At 54.9% G+C, this 17765-nt stretch overlaps 1 protein-coding gene across 1 annotated transcript; it reads left to right on the forward strand.

Annotated features, from left to right (window-relative positions):
• The first annotated feature begins 649 nt into the window (after positions 1 to 649).
• Positions 650 to 1387, forward strand: LOC136479974 (uncharacterized). Its single transcript, XM_066477664.1, has 2 exons — positions 650 to 1198; positions 1304 to 1387. Exons 1-2 carry the CDS (start codon positions 650 to 652, stop codon positions 1385 to 1387), a joined length of 633 nt encoding a protein of 210 aa, XP_066333761.1.
• Positions 1388 to 17765: the final 16378 nt, after the last annotated feature.

Raw genomic sequence — 17765 nt, forward strand, 5'->3', positions numbered from 1 at the left:
CGTCGGCGAACGAGGACTCCCCCTTTATCGACTCCTAAAGAAATCTGACCGCTTTGAATGGACAGCCGAGGCCCAGGAGGCACTTGACATGGTTAAGCAATTTTTAACTAAACCTTCGGTTCTAGTTCCTCCATGCAATGAAGAATCCCTCCTATTGTATATTTCGGCTACCACCCCAAGTGGTTAGCTTTGCCTTAGTGGTAGAATGAGAGGAAGAGGGGCGCGCCTTCAAAGTGCAGCGCCCTGTATATTTCATTAGCAAGGTGTTGTCCGACTCCAAAACCCGCTACTCCCAAATCCAGAAACTCCTCTACACTGTCCTCATCACCAAAAGGAAGCTACGCCACTACTTCGAGTCACATCCCATGACAGTAGTGACGTCATTCCCCCTCGGCGAGGTCGTCCGCAACCATGACGCTACGGGAAGAACCGCTAAGTGGGCACTCGAGCTGATGGATCAGGGCATTTCTTATACCCCCGGACGGCGATCAAATCTCAGGTACTGGCCGACTTCATCGTGGAGTGGACCGAGGTTCAGATGCCACCAGCGGCTGTCGATCAAGAGTACTGGATAATGTATTTCGACGGATCGCTGATGAAGAAAGGCACTGGAGCAGGACTGGTCTTTGTATCCCCCCTCAGGGTCCACATGAGGTACATGGTTTGGCTTGATTTCCCCTCATCGAACAATACTGCAGAATATGAAGCACTCGTCAACGGCCTACGAATCGCCATCGAGCTGGGCATCCGACGCCTCGACATCATGGCCGACTCCCAACTAGTCGTCAACCAGGTCATGAAGGAGTCGAGCTACCACGACACCAAGATGGAGGCATACTGCCAAGAAGTCCGACAGCTAGAGGATAGATTTGATGGCCTCGAGCTGAATCACATCCCAAGGCACCTCAACAAAGCAGCTGACACGCTCGTAAAAGCAGCATCTGACCGAGAACCAGTCCCGACAGGCGTCTTTGCCAGTGATCAACATAAACCCTCGGTACGCTACACGGGGTCAGAACAAGCCAACGATGGCCCATCTAGTCCGACCCCAGGGGCTGAACCTCCAACTGCTCCGCCCGACCCCGAGGTCATGGAGCTTGAAGAAGACCTAGTAGCGGAGTCCGACCTTCCCGATGACTGGAGAACACCTTACCTCGACTACCTCCTCCACGACATACTACCGACAGACAAGACGGAAGCCCGATGGCTCGCACGACATGCCAAGTCCTTCGTTCTTGTAGAGGGCGAACTCTACAAACGGAGTCACATCGGGATTCTGCAACTCTGTATCCCTAGCGAACAGGGAAAACTCCTGCTGGGCGACATCCACGGTGGAGTGTGCGGTCATCATGCTGCACCAATAACTTTGGTTGGGAATGCATTCTGACAAGGTTTCTACTGGCCCACCGCAGTAGCCGATGCCGAGCAAATTGTACGCACCTGCGAAGGGTGCCAGTACTACACTCGGCAGACACACCTCTCGGCCCAGGCTCTCCAGATGATCCCCATCACGTGGCCCTTCGCGGTCTGGGGGCTCGACCTGGTTGGGCCACTCAAAAAGGCGCCCGGGGGCTTCACTCACCTGCTTGTCACCATAGACAAGTTTACAAAATGGATTGAAGCTCGACCAATATCCACGATCAAATCCGAGCAAGCGGTGCTGTTCTTCCTCGACATCACCCATCGCTTTGGAGTATCGAACCCCATCATCACAGACAACGGCACGCAGTTCATCGGTAGGAAATTCGTTCGGTTCTGTGATGAACAACACATCCAAATCGATTGGGCAGCCGTCGCACACCCCCGGACAAACGGGCAGGTCAAGCGCGCAAACGGCATGCTCCTTCAAGGCCTCAAACCCAGAATTTTCAACCGGTTGAACAAGTTCGGCGCACGCTGGCTTGCTGAGCTCCCGACCATACTCGGGAGCCTAAGGACAACTCCTAGCCAGGCCACCGGCTATACACCCTTCTTCATGGTCTATGGTTCCGAGGCCATTCTTCCAACGGACCTTGACTATGGAGTGCCAAGAATCAGGGCATACGATGAACAGGGAGCCGAGGCATCCCACCAAGACGCCATGGACCAGCTAGAAGAAGCCCACGACGTCGCCCTCCTCCGTTCGGCGAAGTACCAGCAGGCGTTGCGATGGTACCACAGCCGACGGGTGTGGGGTTGAGCCTTCAACGTCGGAGACCTCGTCCTCCGTCTGGTGCAGAGCAACAAGAACTGCCACAAACTCTCCCCACCCTAGGGAGGGCCCTATGTCGTCGCGGAAATACTTCGCCCAAGCGCCTACCAGTTGAAAACCATCAATGGCGAGGTCTTCACCAACGCCTGGAACATTGAGCAGCTATATCGTTTCTATCCTTAACATAAGCATACACTTTTCCTCACTAGATTTTGTTATAACGAAACCCCGATCCTTAGTGACTTCCGACCCCTGCAAGTCACGAGGGGTTAGACCTCACTCGGGGGCTGGCATGTGATCATAACATGTGACCTCATAACATGTGACATATGAAAATACAAGTATTGCGCTTGCAAAAACCTCCTGCCTTATGTTTATAAACATTCTCTAAGTTTTCCATTCCTCTCATAAACGAGTCCTAAGGGCTAAGATTTTGGGAACCAATTCTGAACACAACTGGTAGGACTGCGGGACACCCACGCCCCAATGGCTACAACCTCTTTGCTCACCAGCTCAATCAGAATTAGCTCGCCCACGTTCCAAGTTTATTATGACTTAGACCGTGAGAGGGGTTGGAAAGCACTAAAATCTTTTCTACAAAGGGAGAAAGATAAAAAATTGCTTGCCATAAGCAAAAGATGTAACTAGTTCATTTTTTGCACAAATTCGTCACTTACAAAGCGATTTCATTAAAAAAGGAACAATATACTTGTAAATTCAGAGGACTGTTTACTCGGGGGCTTCCCCACAAAATTTTTGAATTACAGTCTCTGCTTAGCTCTACTACAAGCACTACTACAGTCGCCGCACCATGCTCTCCATCGGCGACGCCCGGGGCGTGTACACGGGCCAGCTCGTCTACTACGGTCGCTGCGCCACGCTCTCCATCGGCGACGCCCGGAGCATGTACACGGGCCAGCTCGTCTACTGCGGTTGCCGCGCCATGCTCTCCATCGGCGACGCCCGGAGCATGTACACGGGCCAGCTCGTCTACTGCGGTCACTGCGCCATGCTCTTCATCGGTGACATCCCGATATCCCGCCGCTTCGCAGGATCCTCGAAGGCGCCGCCATCAGCAATGCCTCCACCGGGGCGTCCGGGGACTACGCCATCGTCGCCAGCCACAACCCTAACAACGGCGTATGGGCAGGAAATGCCTCCCGCCGAAGGAGGAGCACAGCGGACGACGGCGCAGTCCACGACGTACGACGCCCATCGGCGCCTCTTCTCCTTTGGTAGCAGCAACTCCTTAGCAAGGGCGGCACGCACCATTTCGTCTACGCTGGATAACCTCCGACTCGACATCATGCTCCAGATTCACGAGCAAATCTGTGAGTTTTCTGTCTCTGGCATTACTCTTCCTCACTCAGGAACCGCAGCGACGCACGGACGCATTTGGCGGAAAGGAAGAAGAAGGAGAGATAGCAGCTTGGAGGCAGAGGAGGAGGTGGGATGAGAACTCCCCTCCCCCTCCCTATTTAAAGAGGAGGCGCTGTAGCTAAGGAAAGGCGAAAGGTTGGACGAAAAACCCTCTCTCTTCCCCTCTTCAAATACGGAATCAATACTGATTGATACCTGAGGGGACGCGCTAGAACTGACGGGACGCGCCCCGATCGACGAGGCGTCCCCCTTGGTCAAACTGAACGTTGCCTAGGTATGGCCCGCCACTGACCCGCTCCGAACGCGGCAATTAAGGCACCCACATAGGCAGACATCCTTTCGTCTCCCCATGCAGGACCACGGGACGATCCGACGACAGGACCTTTTGGATCTCCTGGGCCAGCCGTTCATCCCAGAAGCAACGAGAAACGAACGTCCAAAGAAAGATAAGCATCTCAGCCTTCTTACTTTACGTGTTAAAATTCATTCTCGAGCTTCCGACCCCGTCAAACGGCGGGGACACGAACATCACTCGGGGGCTGCCGAGGATGTCTACCAGTCTAGATGTCCTCCTCACCCGACCCCCTCCGTACGCTTGAAACTGAGGATGCGAAACATGGGCATAGAACTTTGAGTAAAACTGGATGAACTAGCAGACCCTACACCTCGGTGGCTATGGTGTTTCTGTTCACCAGAAAAATCATGCTCAACGCCCCTCACATCTCCAGCTTCGACGACTGCCTTCTCAGGAAGGGTTCAGGGGGGTCCGCCTACAGAATCTCCCCCAAGGGAGAAGCTATCAGCTTGCCTAAGCTAATTAAACGGCTCGGACCGCCACCGAGATACGAAAAACAAAGAATAGCGATTCTTACGCAGGTTACTCCAACCTCATCGCGAACATCAGGGTCCGAACCCCGCACGGACACATTTGGTAGGAGCTTTACATTACCCATACCGCCAAGGTAACGTTACCAACCCCACCTTCATTTTGATTATATTATACGTAGGCAAAACATCCCAACGCTTCATGTCGCATCACGAAACGGCCGTCGCCTCATTCAATATAGGCGACCATAGGTCGAGGTTCGAAGGTCGGCCCACGAAGGGCTCGAGGCCGCCTCATGCCGAACAGAGCCAGGGAGAGATAACTGAGACAAGCCCCAACGGCCCTGCCCGACCCCGCTCAGAAGCGGATAGGGATGTCTCGACCTTTTCTCGTTCGATTCTAACCCCGAGCCAAACCCACAGAATCTCCATCGAGGAGAGGCCATCGGGCCACCGGAGCCTATCGAACGGCTCGGGCATCTGCCAGGAGGCGGGTTAAGAAGTTGTGGAATGCCACTAGAGGGCTCTGCCGACCCCATCAGCAAATGATGGACCCAGATTCCACACGAACATACCCGTTAGTGAGCTCGTTGAGCGTGATACTCGAGCCGTCGTGGCAAGTGTCATTCACTCAGCCCCTCCGATTGCAAAAACTAAGGACGGGGTAACACGTAAATAACGGCCGACCCCTATCAGACCCTAACAAGGCTCAGGGGCTTGAGCCAATCAATACGGGGACACAGGTTCGAAGGCCCCACCTTGCCGAGCCCATAGAGTCCTCAGTTGGGGATTTCTATTGGAAGACAGGGCGGGAAATATTGCAATGCCATCAATGGACTTCGTCGACCCTGTCACCAAAACAACAGTTCCGATCTCCAGTAACCCCCGACCCCAGCAAATGCTGGGGGTCAGACCTCACTTGGGGGCTGGTTAAGGTACGGCTACCCCCTTTCTTCCTTTCGAAACAATCTCCTCGCATCATAACCAGTGGCATAATTCAGGGGAACAGATTGGTAAGATCGCAAAAAATTAAACAAAACAGAATTACAACGCAAAATCATGAAATCGCGTTCAGACTCGAAAAGTACCGACACTTGTCCACTTATTACATATAAGTTGTTCTCAAAATTGTTCGACTAATTACTCCCACGGAGGGAGAACCATCTCTTTCAGATTGTCTGCCAGGTTTTTCGCAAGGGGAGCAACCATCTCCTCCATTTTCTCCAGCTCTTCATCGTCATAGGTGGACAGGAAGCCTTCGCTCATCACCTTTAGGTTGATTTCCTTCTCGTGAGCATGGACGACGGTGAAGGCCTGGGTGATCCCGGCGTGAAAGGCACTCTCCTCAAGCTGGCCCACCCGAGCCATGATACCTGCGACACGAGCCACGAGCGGGCTGGTCTCCACCGGCTCCGTCACATTCAGGGCATTAAGAACCACCCCGACCGCAGCTTGCAGAAGATCGTGCTCATCGCTCTCAACCTGAAGTGCCCTTCGTGCATGGGCAGCCTCTTTTTCCAGCTTGACAGAGACGTTTTCAACGCTCAACCTTCGGTTCACCGCGTCACCGAGCTCCACCCTGAGAGAGCGGACCACCTCGACGTCCTCGTCCACCTTCTGCTGGAGGGCCGTGGCCCTACTCTCGGCCTTCCGCCGGAGGTCCCGCTCCATCTCCAGCTCCTTTAGGACTTCGCCGGCCTTCTCATTGGCCGCGGCATTCCTCTGCGGCAGCTCGTCTCGCTCCTTCTGGAGCCTGGCGATCTCCTCCCCATCTAGCTTGGACCTCGCCGATAGATCCTCGAACATCCCGTGGGCCTCCTCCATGTCTTGACGCGCCTGGGCCTCCCACTCCTGGGCGGTAGCAAGCTAGGTGGCCATGTCTGCTCACAGCCGGGCCTCCTCGAAGAGGCGATCCCACTCCGCCTTCTGTTCACGGAGGAATTGGGATTTATTCCGGCTACGAGCAACAAGAACCTGAAGAGGAAGAAGACTGGTATCAGAAATGCGAAAACACAAAAACATGCGAAGAAAGAAGAAAGCCTAGAAAATACCTGAGTAGTAGGGATAACGATCTCACGGAGGGCTCCTCTGGCCTGGTCCAGGGCGTTCAGCATGGTCGAGATCCCGATGTAAAGACCCTCCCGCTCCATGCTCTCGGAATGATCATCGAGCGAGAAAAGTGCCGACGTTGGGTCCTGAGCCGCCATCCACTGGAGCGGTGGCTCCCCCCACGTAGGGGAATGGCTTCCTCCCGACAAAGAGGCCAGGGGCGGCTCCCTCTAGACCCTATGTGGCACCACCACCGCACTTGAGGACCCTCCGGCTGGACCCTCCTCCGTTTGGGCCGCTTCGAGTGCCACGGGCGGATCCACCTGGGCCCCTGGTGGCATGGATTGCACTACGTCCTCGGGCGCCACCACGACCGTGCTCGGCTGATCCTGGCTTGGCGCGGTCATGACCACCTCCACCGGCGGTATGCGACCCTCGGCCGGCTATTCCACATCCGCCATGGAGGAGACCGCTCGCTCAGTAACCTCCACGGGCGTGGGAGCCACCACGGACGTCGTCGGGTCGGCCAACACGGCCCCGACATCGGCACCACTCCTGCCCAAAGCAGGGGTGACTCCAGGCGATGCCATCTGTCCCGCTTGAATGGCGAGACTCTTCTTGGGCGCTAGCCCCAGAGGGTGACCCGTCCGCAAGAACCTGCGCAAAGGTATTAATCATTAGATCAAAATAGAAATGGAAAGAGGATGAAAACAGGGGAATCAGCAGCTCACGTTGACGTCCTCGGTCGGCGAAAGCGTTTTGAGGATGGATTCCCAGATCCCTGCCCCAACTCATCTGGGCGGGAGCGTTTTGAGCCTACTCCCTGCTCCAGGGCAGGGAGGCTTACCTCGTGGGGCGTGGCTCCAGGCCCGCCCCCTCCATCGTCTCATGGGGCGCGGCACTGGAGCCGCTCCCCTCCATCATCTCATGGGGCGCGGCACCAGAGCCGCACCCCTCCATCGTCTCATGGGGCGCGGCACCGGAGCCGCTCCCCTCCATCGTCTCACAGGGCACGGCACCAGAGCCACTCCCCTCCCCCGTCGCTTCGGGGTCGGCAGCGGCAGGCCCACTTTCCTCCACCCACCGGTCCATGGCCGGCACGCCGTGCAAAGTGGTGGACTCGCCGCCTCCACCGACCTCATCAATTCACTTCCCTCCGTGTGGAAAGGGAAGGGTCCCTACACGGATGGGTGGCCACTTGTCAGTGCGTCCTCGTCCTCCAGGACATCCCAATCCACGCCGACGGCTACCTCGTCGTCATCATCATAATCGTCATCTTCATCCTCACTGCTCACATCCTCCCCCCGATCCCGTGCCTCCTGCTTCAATCGCTTCGCCTTCTTCATCTCCTCCCTTGCTTTCCTGTCCCGCTTGGCCATGAGTCGATTCGCCGCCGCCATGGCCTTGTCCTTCGGCAGCGGAACCGGATTATCCTTGAAGACTAGCCCCCTCGGCTGATCCCAATGTCACAAAAACAAGTGTTAAAAAAGGGAGATTCAGGAGAAAGAAAAGAGCACGGGAGAAGAGGGCTTACGAATTCAAAGAACCCAGGCTCCGGCCGCATTGGGGGATGTCCGGGCACCGGATACACGATGTCGAGGACCCTGCCGACGGAATCCTTCGTTGGCTCCGTCGCCTCCTTGATGCGCTGCGCCACTTCCGAGTAAGGGAGTGCCTCGTCAATGAGCACCGTCCCTTCAAATGACATCCCGGGCATCATCCGATGCAGGGGAAGCACGCGCACCATCAATGGCGCCACCCTCCTCGCATGGTAGGCGCCGATAATCCCTGTCCCCTTTACACCCTGATCCTTCAGGGCTTGGAGGGCGGAAAGAAGGTCGGAGATGTGTTTCTTGTCTTTGGACTGGACGCCCCAGCTCCATGACTCCAGAGCATCCACAATAAGGCGTCCAGTGTACCTCGGTACGGTGGCACTCATATCATCCCTAACATAAAACAACTACGAATGCCATCCCTTGTTGGATGTCACCAGATGCATGTATGGGTAACCCCTTGACCGGGTATGGCGCAGATGGATGCTGGCACATCCCATCGGCGCGTTTGTATCTTTTCCCCCAATCTTCCTCTTCGACAAGCTAATGTTAAAGAAATACCACCACAGATCAAAATGAGGATCGATCCCTAGGAAACCCTCGCACAGGGCAACAAACACTGCCATGTGTTGAATCCCATTGGGAGTTAGATGCTGCAGCTCTACCTCATAGTAATCCAGCAGCCCCCGAAGGAATCTATGCGCAGGTACCCTGAATCCCCGCTCATGGAAGATGGCAAAAGAGACGACATACCCTTTAGGCGGCACCGGCTCACCCTCGTCGCCAGGTAGCATCCACTCCTGGATGGCGGATAGTGGGCGGAGAAGGCCACGGCGGACGAGGCCCTCCAGACGCCGGGAGGTGATGCTAGATATGCCCCACAACTCCATTAAAGCAATAGGGGAGGAGGGTAGGCGCGAGCTTGACGGTGGCTGCAACACGAACGCAAGCAGGTCGACGGTGGCAATGCGGGCATAGGAGGCTAGGGCGATTGGCGGCGGATGTTTCAGAACGCGAAGGCAGGGGAGCGAAATATGGAACCTTGGGGGCAAACCCCGTGGTTTTATAGGGGGCGACGGATGCGAGAAGGGCAACCGTCTGCCTCGATCTCCGGGCCTACCACGCGCGCCGCTGCGTCATGTCGCGGGACACGCACCCGCAGTCCCTATCCTCTCACCCCAAAAATCTCGGCGGATAGTTCGCCTTCCCCAAGCAAATCCAGACTCTCTACCCACCTGGGAAACGCAAGCCATGAAGGCCTTTTCTTTGCTCCTTGGCCCACCTAGGGCCTAGAAGCTCGCCGGCCGGCCCAACTAAGGAAGGATCCACGAACGATCTGAGATCAAGGGCAGAAGCATCAGTTAGATCAGTCCGGAATCAGCTCCCAGCGAATGGGATGCCACGACCCACTAGGAATAACATCCAGTTGACGAAAAGCTAAGTCCTTCAGCCTTACCCGCGAAGGGACCGATACAACCCCCTAGGCGACTCGACTCGAATCACCCGGGGGCTCGGGGGCTACACCCATCAGGTGTGCTCGCGCGCACCCTCTGGCAAAATAACTTCGACAAAATAGAAAAAACACCCTCCAGGCGGTTCTACTCGAATCACCTAGAGGCTCGGGGGCTACTGTCGGGGACCTAATACCGGGATACCCCAGAAAGTTGAACCAATAACCACTGAACGTTAAAAACTTCTGGACGCATAAGAGCATTGTTTCGTCTCTTGTTCGAATAACAGGAGTTTGGTTCCGCCTCGCCCGACGCCTTTTTGGATAGCTCTGCCTCTCCCAAGGGCTCAAGGTTAGCCTCCATCTCGCTCGACACCTTTGGGGCGGGCTCGGTCTCGCCCGAGGGTCAAGGGATAGACTCCAACTCGCCCGACGCCTTTGGGTGGCTCTGCCTTGCCCAAGGGCTTAGGGCTAGTCTCCGCCTCGCCTGAAGCCTTTTGGGATAGCTCTGCCTCTCCTGAGGGCTCAAGGTTAGTCTCCGTCTCGCCTGACGCCTTTAGGGCGGGCTCGGTCTCGCCCGAGGGCTGAGGGATAGATTCCACCTCGCCCGACCTCAGAGGGGCAGGGTCGGCCTCGCCCAGGAGATAGGGATTGGTATCCATTTTGCCCGACTACAAGGAACGAGCCTCACCTTGCTCCATATCTAAATACTAGATTCATCTTACCTGACCACATCTCCCTGTTCCCTCAAGATGATAAGTATAGGGCGAGACAAGACGTTCGGGTCAACCATGGCTCCAAGGACCATACCCTACGCCCTAGCAGGAAAAGTACTGCTAGGGGATGATAGGACAGGTGCTTTAGACCCTTCCGGGCGCCGCAGTGCTCGAAAGGTTGTACAGGTGCGTGCTCCTCGCCCTGTAGAGTTGTAGGCGCTGCCTTCAGCCCTGGGACACGGAACCCGACGATGATATACGACAACCGCTACGCTCCAGAAAAGGACTTAATATCTCCACGCACGACGGACGTTCCGTCACCATGCTATGGACCCGAGGGAGCGGCACCCGCTTCCCGACCCCTCAGGTCCGCCAAGACAGAAGGCCTTGACCACGCCGTCGCTCTAGACCCCGACCCCTCGTCCCTCCGACGAAGACTCACAGGAACCAGAAGGCATGCGGAGCAAGGCTGGGAGAGGCTAATAAGTCAAAACCTCTATACTATAGCCCATACCCTGCGTAGGGCAGCATTCTGTAATCAACCTGACATTCTACAGAGACATGGACAGTATTATAGGTGCTTATCTTCCTTCGCACTCATCAGAATGAAGAACCAGGCCAGGTAGACGTGAGCCACAAGACTAAGAAGAGTACGCATCCTAAAGCCCTCACCCTTGTAAAAGCCAGCCCCTTCCTCTATAAAAGGGGATGCGCTTCCTCCATCAAAGGGACGGACTCTTAAGACCGAACAATATGACACACAGATACACACAGTCAAGTGGCTTCAAACCTCTTGACCTCCCTTTAGTCCTTCCATCAGAGACTTGGGACCAGTTCCTCTCTCGATCGTTTGTACCCCTTACCACAAACCGTTCACGGTGCTAATAACACGAGCAGCAACAAACTGGACGTAGGGACTTTCGGCCCGAACTAGTATAAATCTTGTGTCCTTTAGCGCACCATCCGAGCCTAACGCGCATTACTATAAATTTACTTGCCGGTGCTTGTACAAAACACCGACAACAACTATCCCATCAACCATCTCTACAAGGACTGCCAGCTCCTCAAGCGCCTGCTAAGGTAGGCTGGCATGCCACGGAAAGAAAAAGGCAAAGAGGCTGCAATCGTAAGAAGGGGCGCAGCGTTCAAGGATCCAGACGACTGAAGTGATTCGACCAGAAGCCTACCGACTGAAGGACAATGACGACGATGCTCTCTCCGAGGACCTTGGAACAGATATGTCTTTTCTTCTTTTCCTAAGTTTCAGTCTTACCTTTACTTAGCGAACGCTCCTATAAGAGCACCCTGACCCAAACACTTTTTGGCTCGAGGCGCTCGGGGGCTCCACTAGGGGGCTCTACTACCCCTCTATTTTTGTTTTTACCTTAAGTACTCTTTTACTTTCATATGGAGAAACTCCTTCCTACCCGAACAAAAGGGCAGTTTGTTCCTTTGATTTACCTTACGTAACTTTGCTTTAGAACATTTTGACTGATCGCACCCCGCCTTTTCCTATGGCTACGACCGGCCAAGCCTCGCGGGCCACGCCTTGGGCTCACAAAGTTGCAACCTACAGAACAAACAGGCAGGTACGAGAAAGAAAGAAATTGAAAACAAAATTATGCTAAGGGTGAACTAAGGAACGAAAGAGAACAAGCTTCCTCGAATGGAGCAACTCCATCACAAAAACACAAACTGATTGCAGTCATTAAAACACACACGAACATTTTACACAAGCCCCCCACGAACTTAAACTTCTTACATTTACTAACTACTTATATTTATCAAGGTATTAAACCGACCCGGCGGCATCTGCTGACGGTGAGACCGATGAAGGCGCAGGCTGCTCACTCCCTGACAGCACGACGTTCGGCTCGATCGGGACCGAGGCGACGTCCCCCCCCCGAACCAGGCTCCGTGCTATCTATAGGCTCGGAGGCATCCTCTCCACTCATGCATTGGCCATGTCTTGACGGCAAACATCCATCATCCATTCGGCAGAGACTTGCTCTAACATCGACCGCGCGTGCGGCAGTAGGCTCACCCCGATTGACTGGATGTCCTCCATGCTCAGGCCTTCAACATACCCGCCGTAGATAGTGGCGAAGTCCAAATTCGGGTGGTACATTGCCACCGAGGTCAGCACCCCCAACGCTCCATAAAATAGCCCGCTCCTGACAAGGTCCTTGACCACGTCTGGGACCTCCGCTAGCTGAACCGTGGGCATGCTGATACTTGGCGCCAACCCAAAGACTTCCGAGATGATGAGCTGGGCTGCTCACTCCCCGACAGCACGATGATGGGCCCACAGGACAAGGACCACTCTCGGACTGTGACCCGCGCCCTCTCACTTCAAACGGGGTCAGAGTCATCCCAACCAGCTCCTGCCCAGCCTTCAGGTCGCTACGACCTCTGGCTCGGGGCTCCCCGACTGAAGCAGTGGGCGGGGCATCCCCTGACTGCAAATCGTGCATCAACCGAGCGCTAGTCTGCCCCTTAGACTGCCAGGACTGCTCGACCGCACCCACGGCAGGTGGGGCCTCCTCTGGCCACAAGTCCGACGTTGGCACCGGCCCCGTCGCCGCACAGGCGCCCGTCCGCTCCTTGGACTGCCCGGCTCTTCTAGCCACGTCCACCACAGGCGACAATGGAGCTGGCAACGCCGCCGAGGGGCGCGGTGACCGCGTCCGCTTCGCCTCCCGTTCGCCGACGACATCCGCACTCATAGCGCGCTTCCTCTATGTAGGAACCTCCATACGCCGCGTGGCCTCCTACTCCTCACCAGCGGACACCGCCGTAGGGTCGCGATGCTCCGCCGAGGTCACAGCGACCTCCCGACTCTCCTCCTCATCGGAGAAGATCATGTCATCCAAATCCGTAGGATCGTCCGACATGAGTTCCAACTCGACATCGCTCCTACATTCCCCGGCCCTCACGCGCTGGGTGACCTCCTTCTTCTTCTCTTCCTTTCGCTGGACCTCCTTAGTTTTCTTCTTCTTCTAGGCGTCTGCCGCCTCCTTCTGGGCAGCCTACTGGGCCCGACCACCGGCCCCTTGGGAAGGTGTGGCCAGGACTTGTACCTCCCAAGCCCCTACGGAACGAATGAACTGAAATCAAAAAAGAAGGGGGCAGAGAAAAAATCATGAACAAAATAAGGGAGCATACCAGCGTGGGCACGATCGAGGCATTAAAAGGTATGGGTTTTCCCACCACCATCTCTCTAGGCCTCAGCTACAGCACTCAGCCGACGTGACTCTAGATCTCATCGTCCGGTAGCTCCTCTGGCGACACACGGTCTGGGTCTGACCGGCCGCCATACATCCACATCGGGTGAGTCCTCTCCACCAACGGTGTGACCCGGCAGCGGTAAAGGGTGTGGAACACCCACACCTTATCGAGGCTGCCCCTTATGAGCTTTCAAAGCTCCTCCTCGATGGCCTCCACCTTGTGCTTCTCTGTGTGGGCACAGCCCCATGACCAACTCTTCTGCTTCACCAGCCTCCCATCGATAAACGCTGGAAACGGCGCCTCCGCTGGATTCCTGATGTAGAACCACTCCCCATGCCCTCCTCGGTTGGAGTCACATGGGGAATACACAGGATACGAGCCTCCTGCACGTGGCTTCCTCTGCAAGGCGAAGCCTTCGACCGGTGCAATCTTGGCCGAACTCCAGTCCGCCATAGCCCTCCCAGAGAAGAAGAGCTGAAAGAGATCCACGTGTGGCTCCACCCCGAGGAAAGCCTCACAGACGGTCACAAAACCAGCAATGTGCAGCACCCCCATCGGATTGAGGTGCTGTAGTTCTAGACCCCACTCGTTGAGGAGCCCACGCAGGAACCAGTGCACGGGGTATCCTAACCCACGCTCGTGGAAGGTAAGGAAAGAAACCACCTCATCGGGACAAGGTTGCGAGAACTCCTCCTCCTTCCCGAGGATCCTCCAATGCACCACCTCCTACGGCGGCAAGAACCCCTTCGCGACGAATGCCTCCAGCACCGACGCCCTCACGGTGGACGACCTCCAGTCCGACATGTCGGTGAGTTCCTCTCTTCTCCCTTGCTCTCTCCCCTTCTTTCCTAGAAACCTCCGCGGCTCTCAGGAATGCTCACGGCAAAGAGGAGGGGAGAAGGCGGCGGCAGACGAAGAACAAGCAAAAGAGCGGAACAAAAACCCTCTCCCCTCTCCTACTTAAGTAAAATGGAGCAGCGGTTATGGAGGGATGCGCCGATCGGGGAAGCCGGAATGACGCGGCGAGATTTTCTCTTTGTTTCATTGAATGCAGATAAGACGTGCCCTGCTCGATGGAACAGCTCCTGGTTAGATGGGACGTGGCCTGGCCGTGGCCCACCACTACCGCACGATCAACCACTACCACACGACGGGCATAGGAACCGAAGTGCCACCGCACGTGGGCAGCTCCGGGCCACCGCGACTCTGAACTCGCGTAACAGCTTCACTTCCGACAAAAACCCTAGCACCGCGACCCCGAACTCGTGTCGATAGAATCTACGACATCTGGCTACGGCCTGGGACCATGACCCTAAACTCACGTCGACAGGATCTACGACACCCGGCTACGGCCTAGGACCATGACCCCGAACTCACGTCGACAGGATCTACGACATCCGGCTGCGGCCTGGGACCGCGACTCTGAACTCGCATAACGGCTTCACTACCGACTACACTCCAAGAAACCCTAGCCAGGGACCATAACTCCGAACTTGCGTAAAAACTAACTGAACTAACTACCTCGGCTGCCCAGGCCACACCAACATCAGGACCCATGGGCTCCGTCTCATCCATCTCAGAACTAACCATTTCAAAACCTCTCCCACACACACGCCCGCTAAAAATAAAACCCCCAGACGGTTCCGCCCGAACCGACCGGGGGCTCAGGGGCTACACCCGTGGGTGCGCTCGCGCGCACCCATCCACAAGACAAAAATCCCCTGGACGATTCTACTCAAATCACCCGGGGGCTCGGGGGCTCCTGTTGGGTTCATAAACCCGGGGTCCCTCGGGGACTGGCTTCCACGCCCGGGCTCGGCCTAGGAAAACAACATGTAGTTCATGGGCCGGCCCAAGAGTCTAAAACACAATGGGCCAGAAGGGCAGTATAGTCACCGACCGAAAGGTCTACCCAAAAGAACAAGCGCCCGCTTGTCAACTTCTTCGGCCCACCTCTCCGACCGGAGCATTCGCTTCGGGCACCAGCCGTCTCCAAGTGGTCTCTCCAATCGGAAGGCCTGGCCCAAAACGCTGCTTCCTACTCTAACCCCGCGACCGGGGCTCATGGGAACCCTGCTCACTGCTCTTCTCCGACCGGCGCACTCAGAGCCGACTGGAGCCATCCGACCGGGGCGCCCCATTCGGTAGGAACCAGAAGACGTGCGGAGAAAGGCAAGGCAAGGATCATAAGTCAAAACCACTGTACCAGGTCCCATACCCTGCACGAAACAGTGCTCTGCAGCCACCATCTCCCCCCTACAGTATTGCAGGGGCCGCTAAAACTCCCATACGGTAAGCCCCCCACGTGTCTCTGGACATCGATTGCGGTATGGGCACCAGGATTTGTCGTACCGGGTGAACATAGCGCGACTCCTCACATGCCATTAGGCATCAAATAGTATATGCAGGTATCGGCATCCATCCTTCCTAAAGAAGATAACACGACCTCCCATGCGCATTCGATATTCTACAGCGACATCAACAGTGTTGAGGGCGCCTACCATTATCCAGTCTTCATCAGCGTGGGCAACAAGGCTTAGAAACATCCGTACCCTCTCCCTCTCACCTGTAAAGCCATCCCCTTCATCTATAAAAGGGGATGCGCTCCCTCCAACAAAAGGGGGAGGTCGACTTCTTTAAGTTCAGACTCACTAGATAAATAGCTGACAACCCCTCAAGCACACGCTTGGACTTCTAGCTCATAGCGGAGTTCCGGTCGCCCTCGGCCCTTCCGGTCGGACCCGACCGGACCTCTTGAACACTCCTCCTTTCTCCTTCTCGTTTGTAACCCCACTACAGACTTCGAGCACCTGGGCTCAGGAATAAAGTCACCGACCGACCTCGATTGGACATATGGCACGTTGCCCGAACCAGTATAAATCCTATGTCATTGAGTGCTAGGCCACCTCCGATCACAACGTACAACAAAACTATAAATATTTACTAGTTGGTCACTTTCTACACCGACATGTGACGTCCACTTCTTGCAGGTGGCAGATGCCTAGACTAAAATTTAAATTCTCGTGGAACTACTTTTTTGTTGCAACACACAAGCATGATTCTAGTACCGTGTGATTTTTTTTAAACTAGCCTAGACCCCGCAAAAAAAAGTGTTTGAGCCCGATAGACCGTGGTGGCAACCTAGACAGTACGCACCCAGCAGTCATCAAAGTGCGAGTCCACCCGTTCGGCTTGCTGAATCTTGGTTGAAACTGGCTGAAAACACTGTTCTGGTTGAATTGTTGTGAGAGGAAAACACTGTTCCGACCGAAAAAATAAGCCGAACAAGCCAAATATGCGGTAAGTCGAACGGGACCTTTGCGATGCACCGAGGCCTAGCGACAAGCCGCCTTCCGCTATGTAAAAAACGGTTTGTAGCAACGGCGCAAATTTTTTTATAGGGACGACTGGTGATGGAGCTGCCCTACAGTGGCGTGCTCGGGAGTCTAGAGACCAGCCACCCCTAAAAATAAAACAGCAGGGGCGGCTGATCATATGAGTCGCCCCTACAAATAGGTTGGATTTGTAGGAGTAGCTCATTCACCGACCGCCCCTGTAAATAGTTGTTTACAGTATTATATTATCAAAGTTAGTACTACCCGTGTTGGACCGACCCTGGCCATATCTTATCCTGGCTTCACTCCTGTACATACCCATGGCATTATTGCCAGTAAGAAATACCATCACAAGCCAAAGATCCTGTTCCACCTGAACAAACTTTTGTTATATTCAAATAATTCTTAATTATTAATAAGTCTAGAAAATGCTATGCCACTATTAGGGCTCCTTTGGAGTGTAGATTTTTTTTCTGCATTTTTCCTTTGAAACTTCTGTTCCAAAGGAACCCTTAGTATATAGGAGTATGTTGAGGACACTGAAAAGACAGGGAGGGCTCGGGTGGTGCGCATCTCTCCGATCAGTCGGACCTAACAACAGTCCATGATAAGGCGTCGAAGAAAATTGGGGAAGTGGCCCCATGCAAAAAATACAGAGGCCCGAACAAAATTTGTTTATCAAAAAAATAAATAAATATTGGTTCTATGTACTGGTAAGCCAAAATAACTTCATTTATTAGGGTGAAGAGCCCAAGAGGCCCAGTATCTCTCACGGTGTCCAGAACTCTAGATTAGTTAGTTACGCCCAAACGAGCTCCTCGGCCCATTAGACCAACCTAACTGGAGCGATTACCATGTAGATGGGCCGAATCAAATCCGAGCTGTTTCTACTAGCTATGTTTAAATAAAGTTCCTTAAATAAAACGGAGTGTAGAGTTGGAGATGATGCTACCGGGCCTGTGTAGTAAAACCTCGGGGCCCAAGGTGGATCCCACCTCCAGCAGGCTATGTAAAAATTAATGTTGTCGCCGCAACCTC

The sequence above is a fragment of the Miscanthus floridulus genome, chromosome 9 (genome assembly GCF_019320115.1).
Source record: "Miscanthus floridulus cultivar M001 chromosome 9, ASM1932011v1, whole genome shotgun sequence".
NCBI classification, from domain to species: domain Eukaryota; kingdom Viridiplantae; phylum Streptophyta; class Magnoliopsida; order Poales; family Poaceae; genus Miscanthus; species Miscanthus floridulus.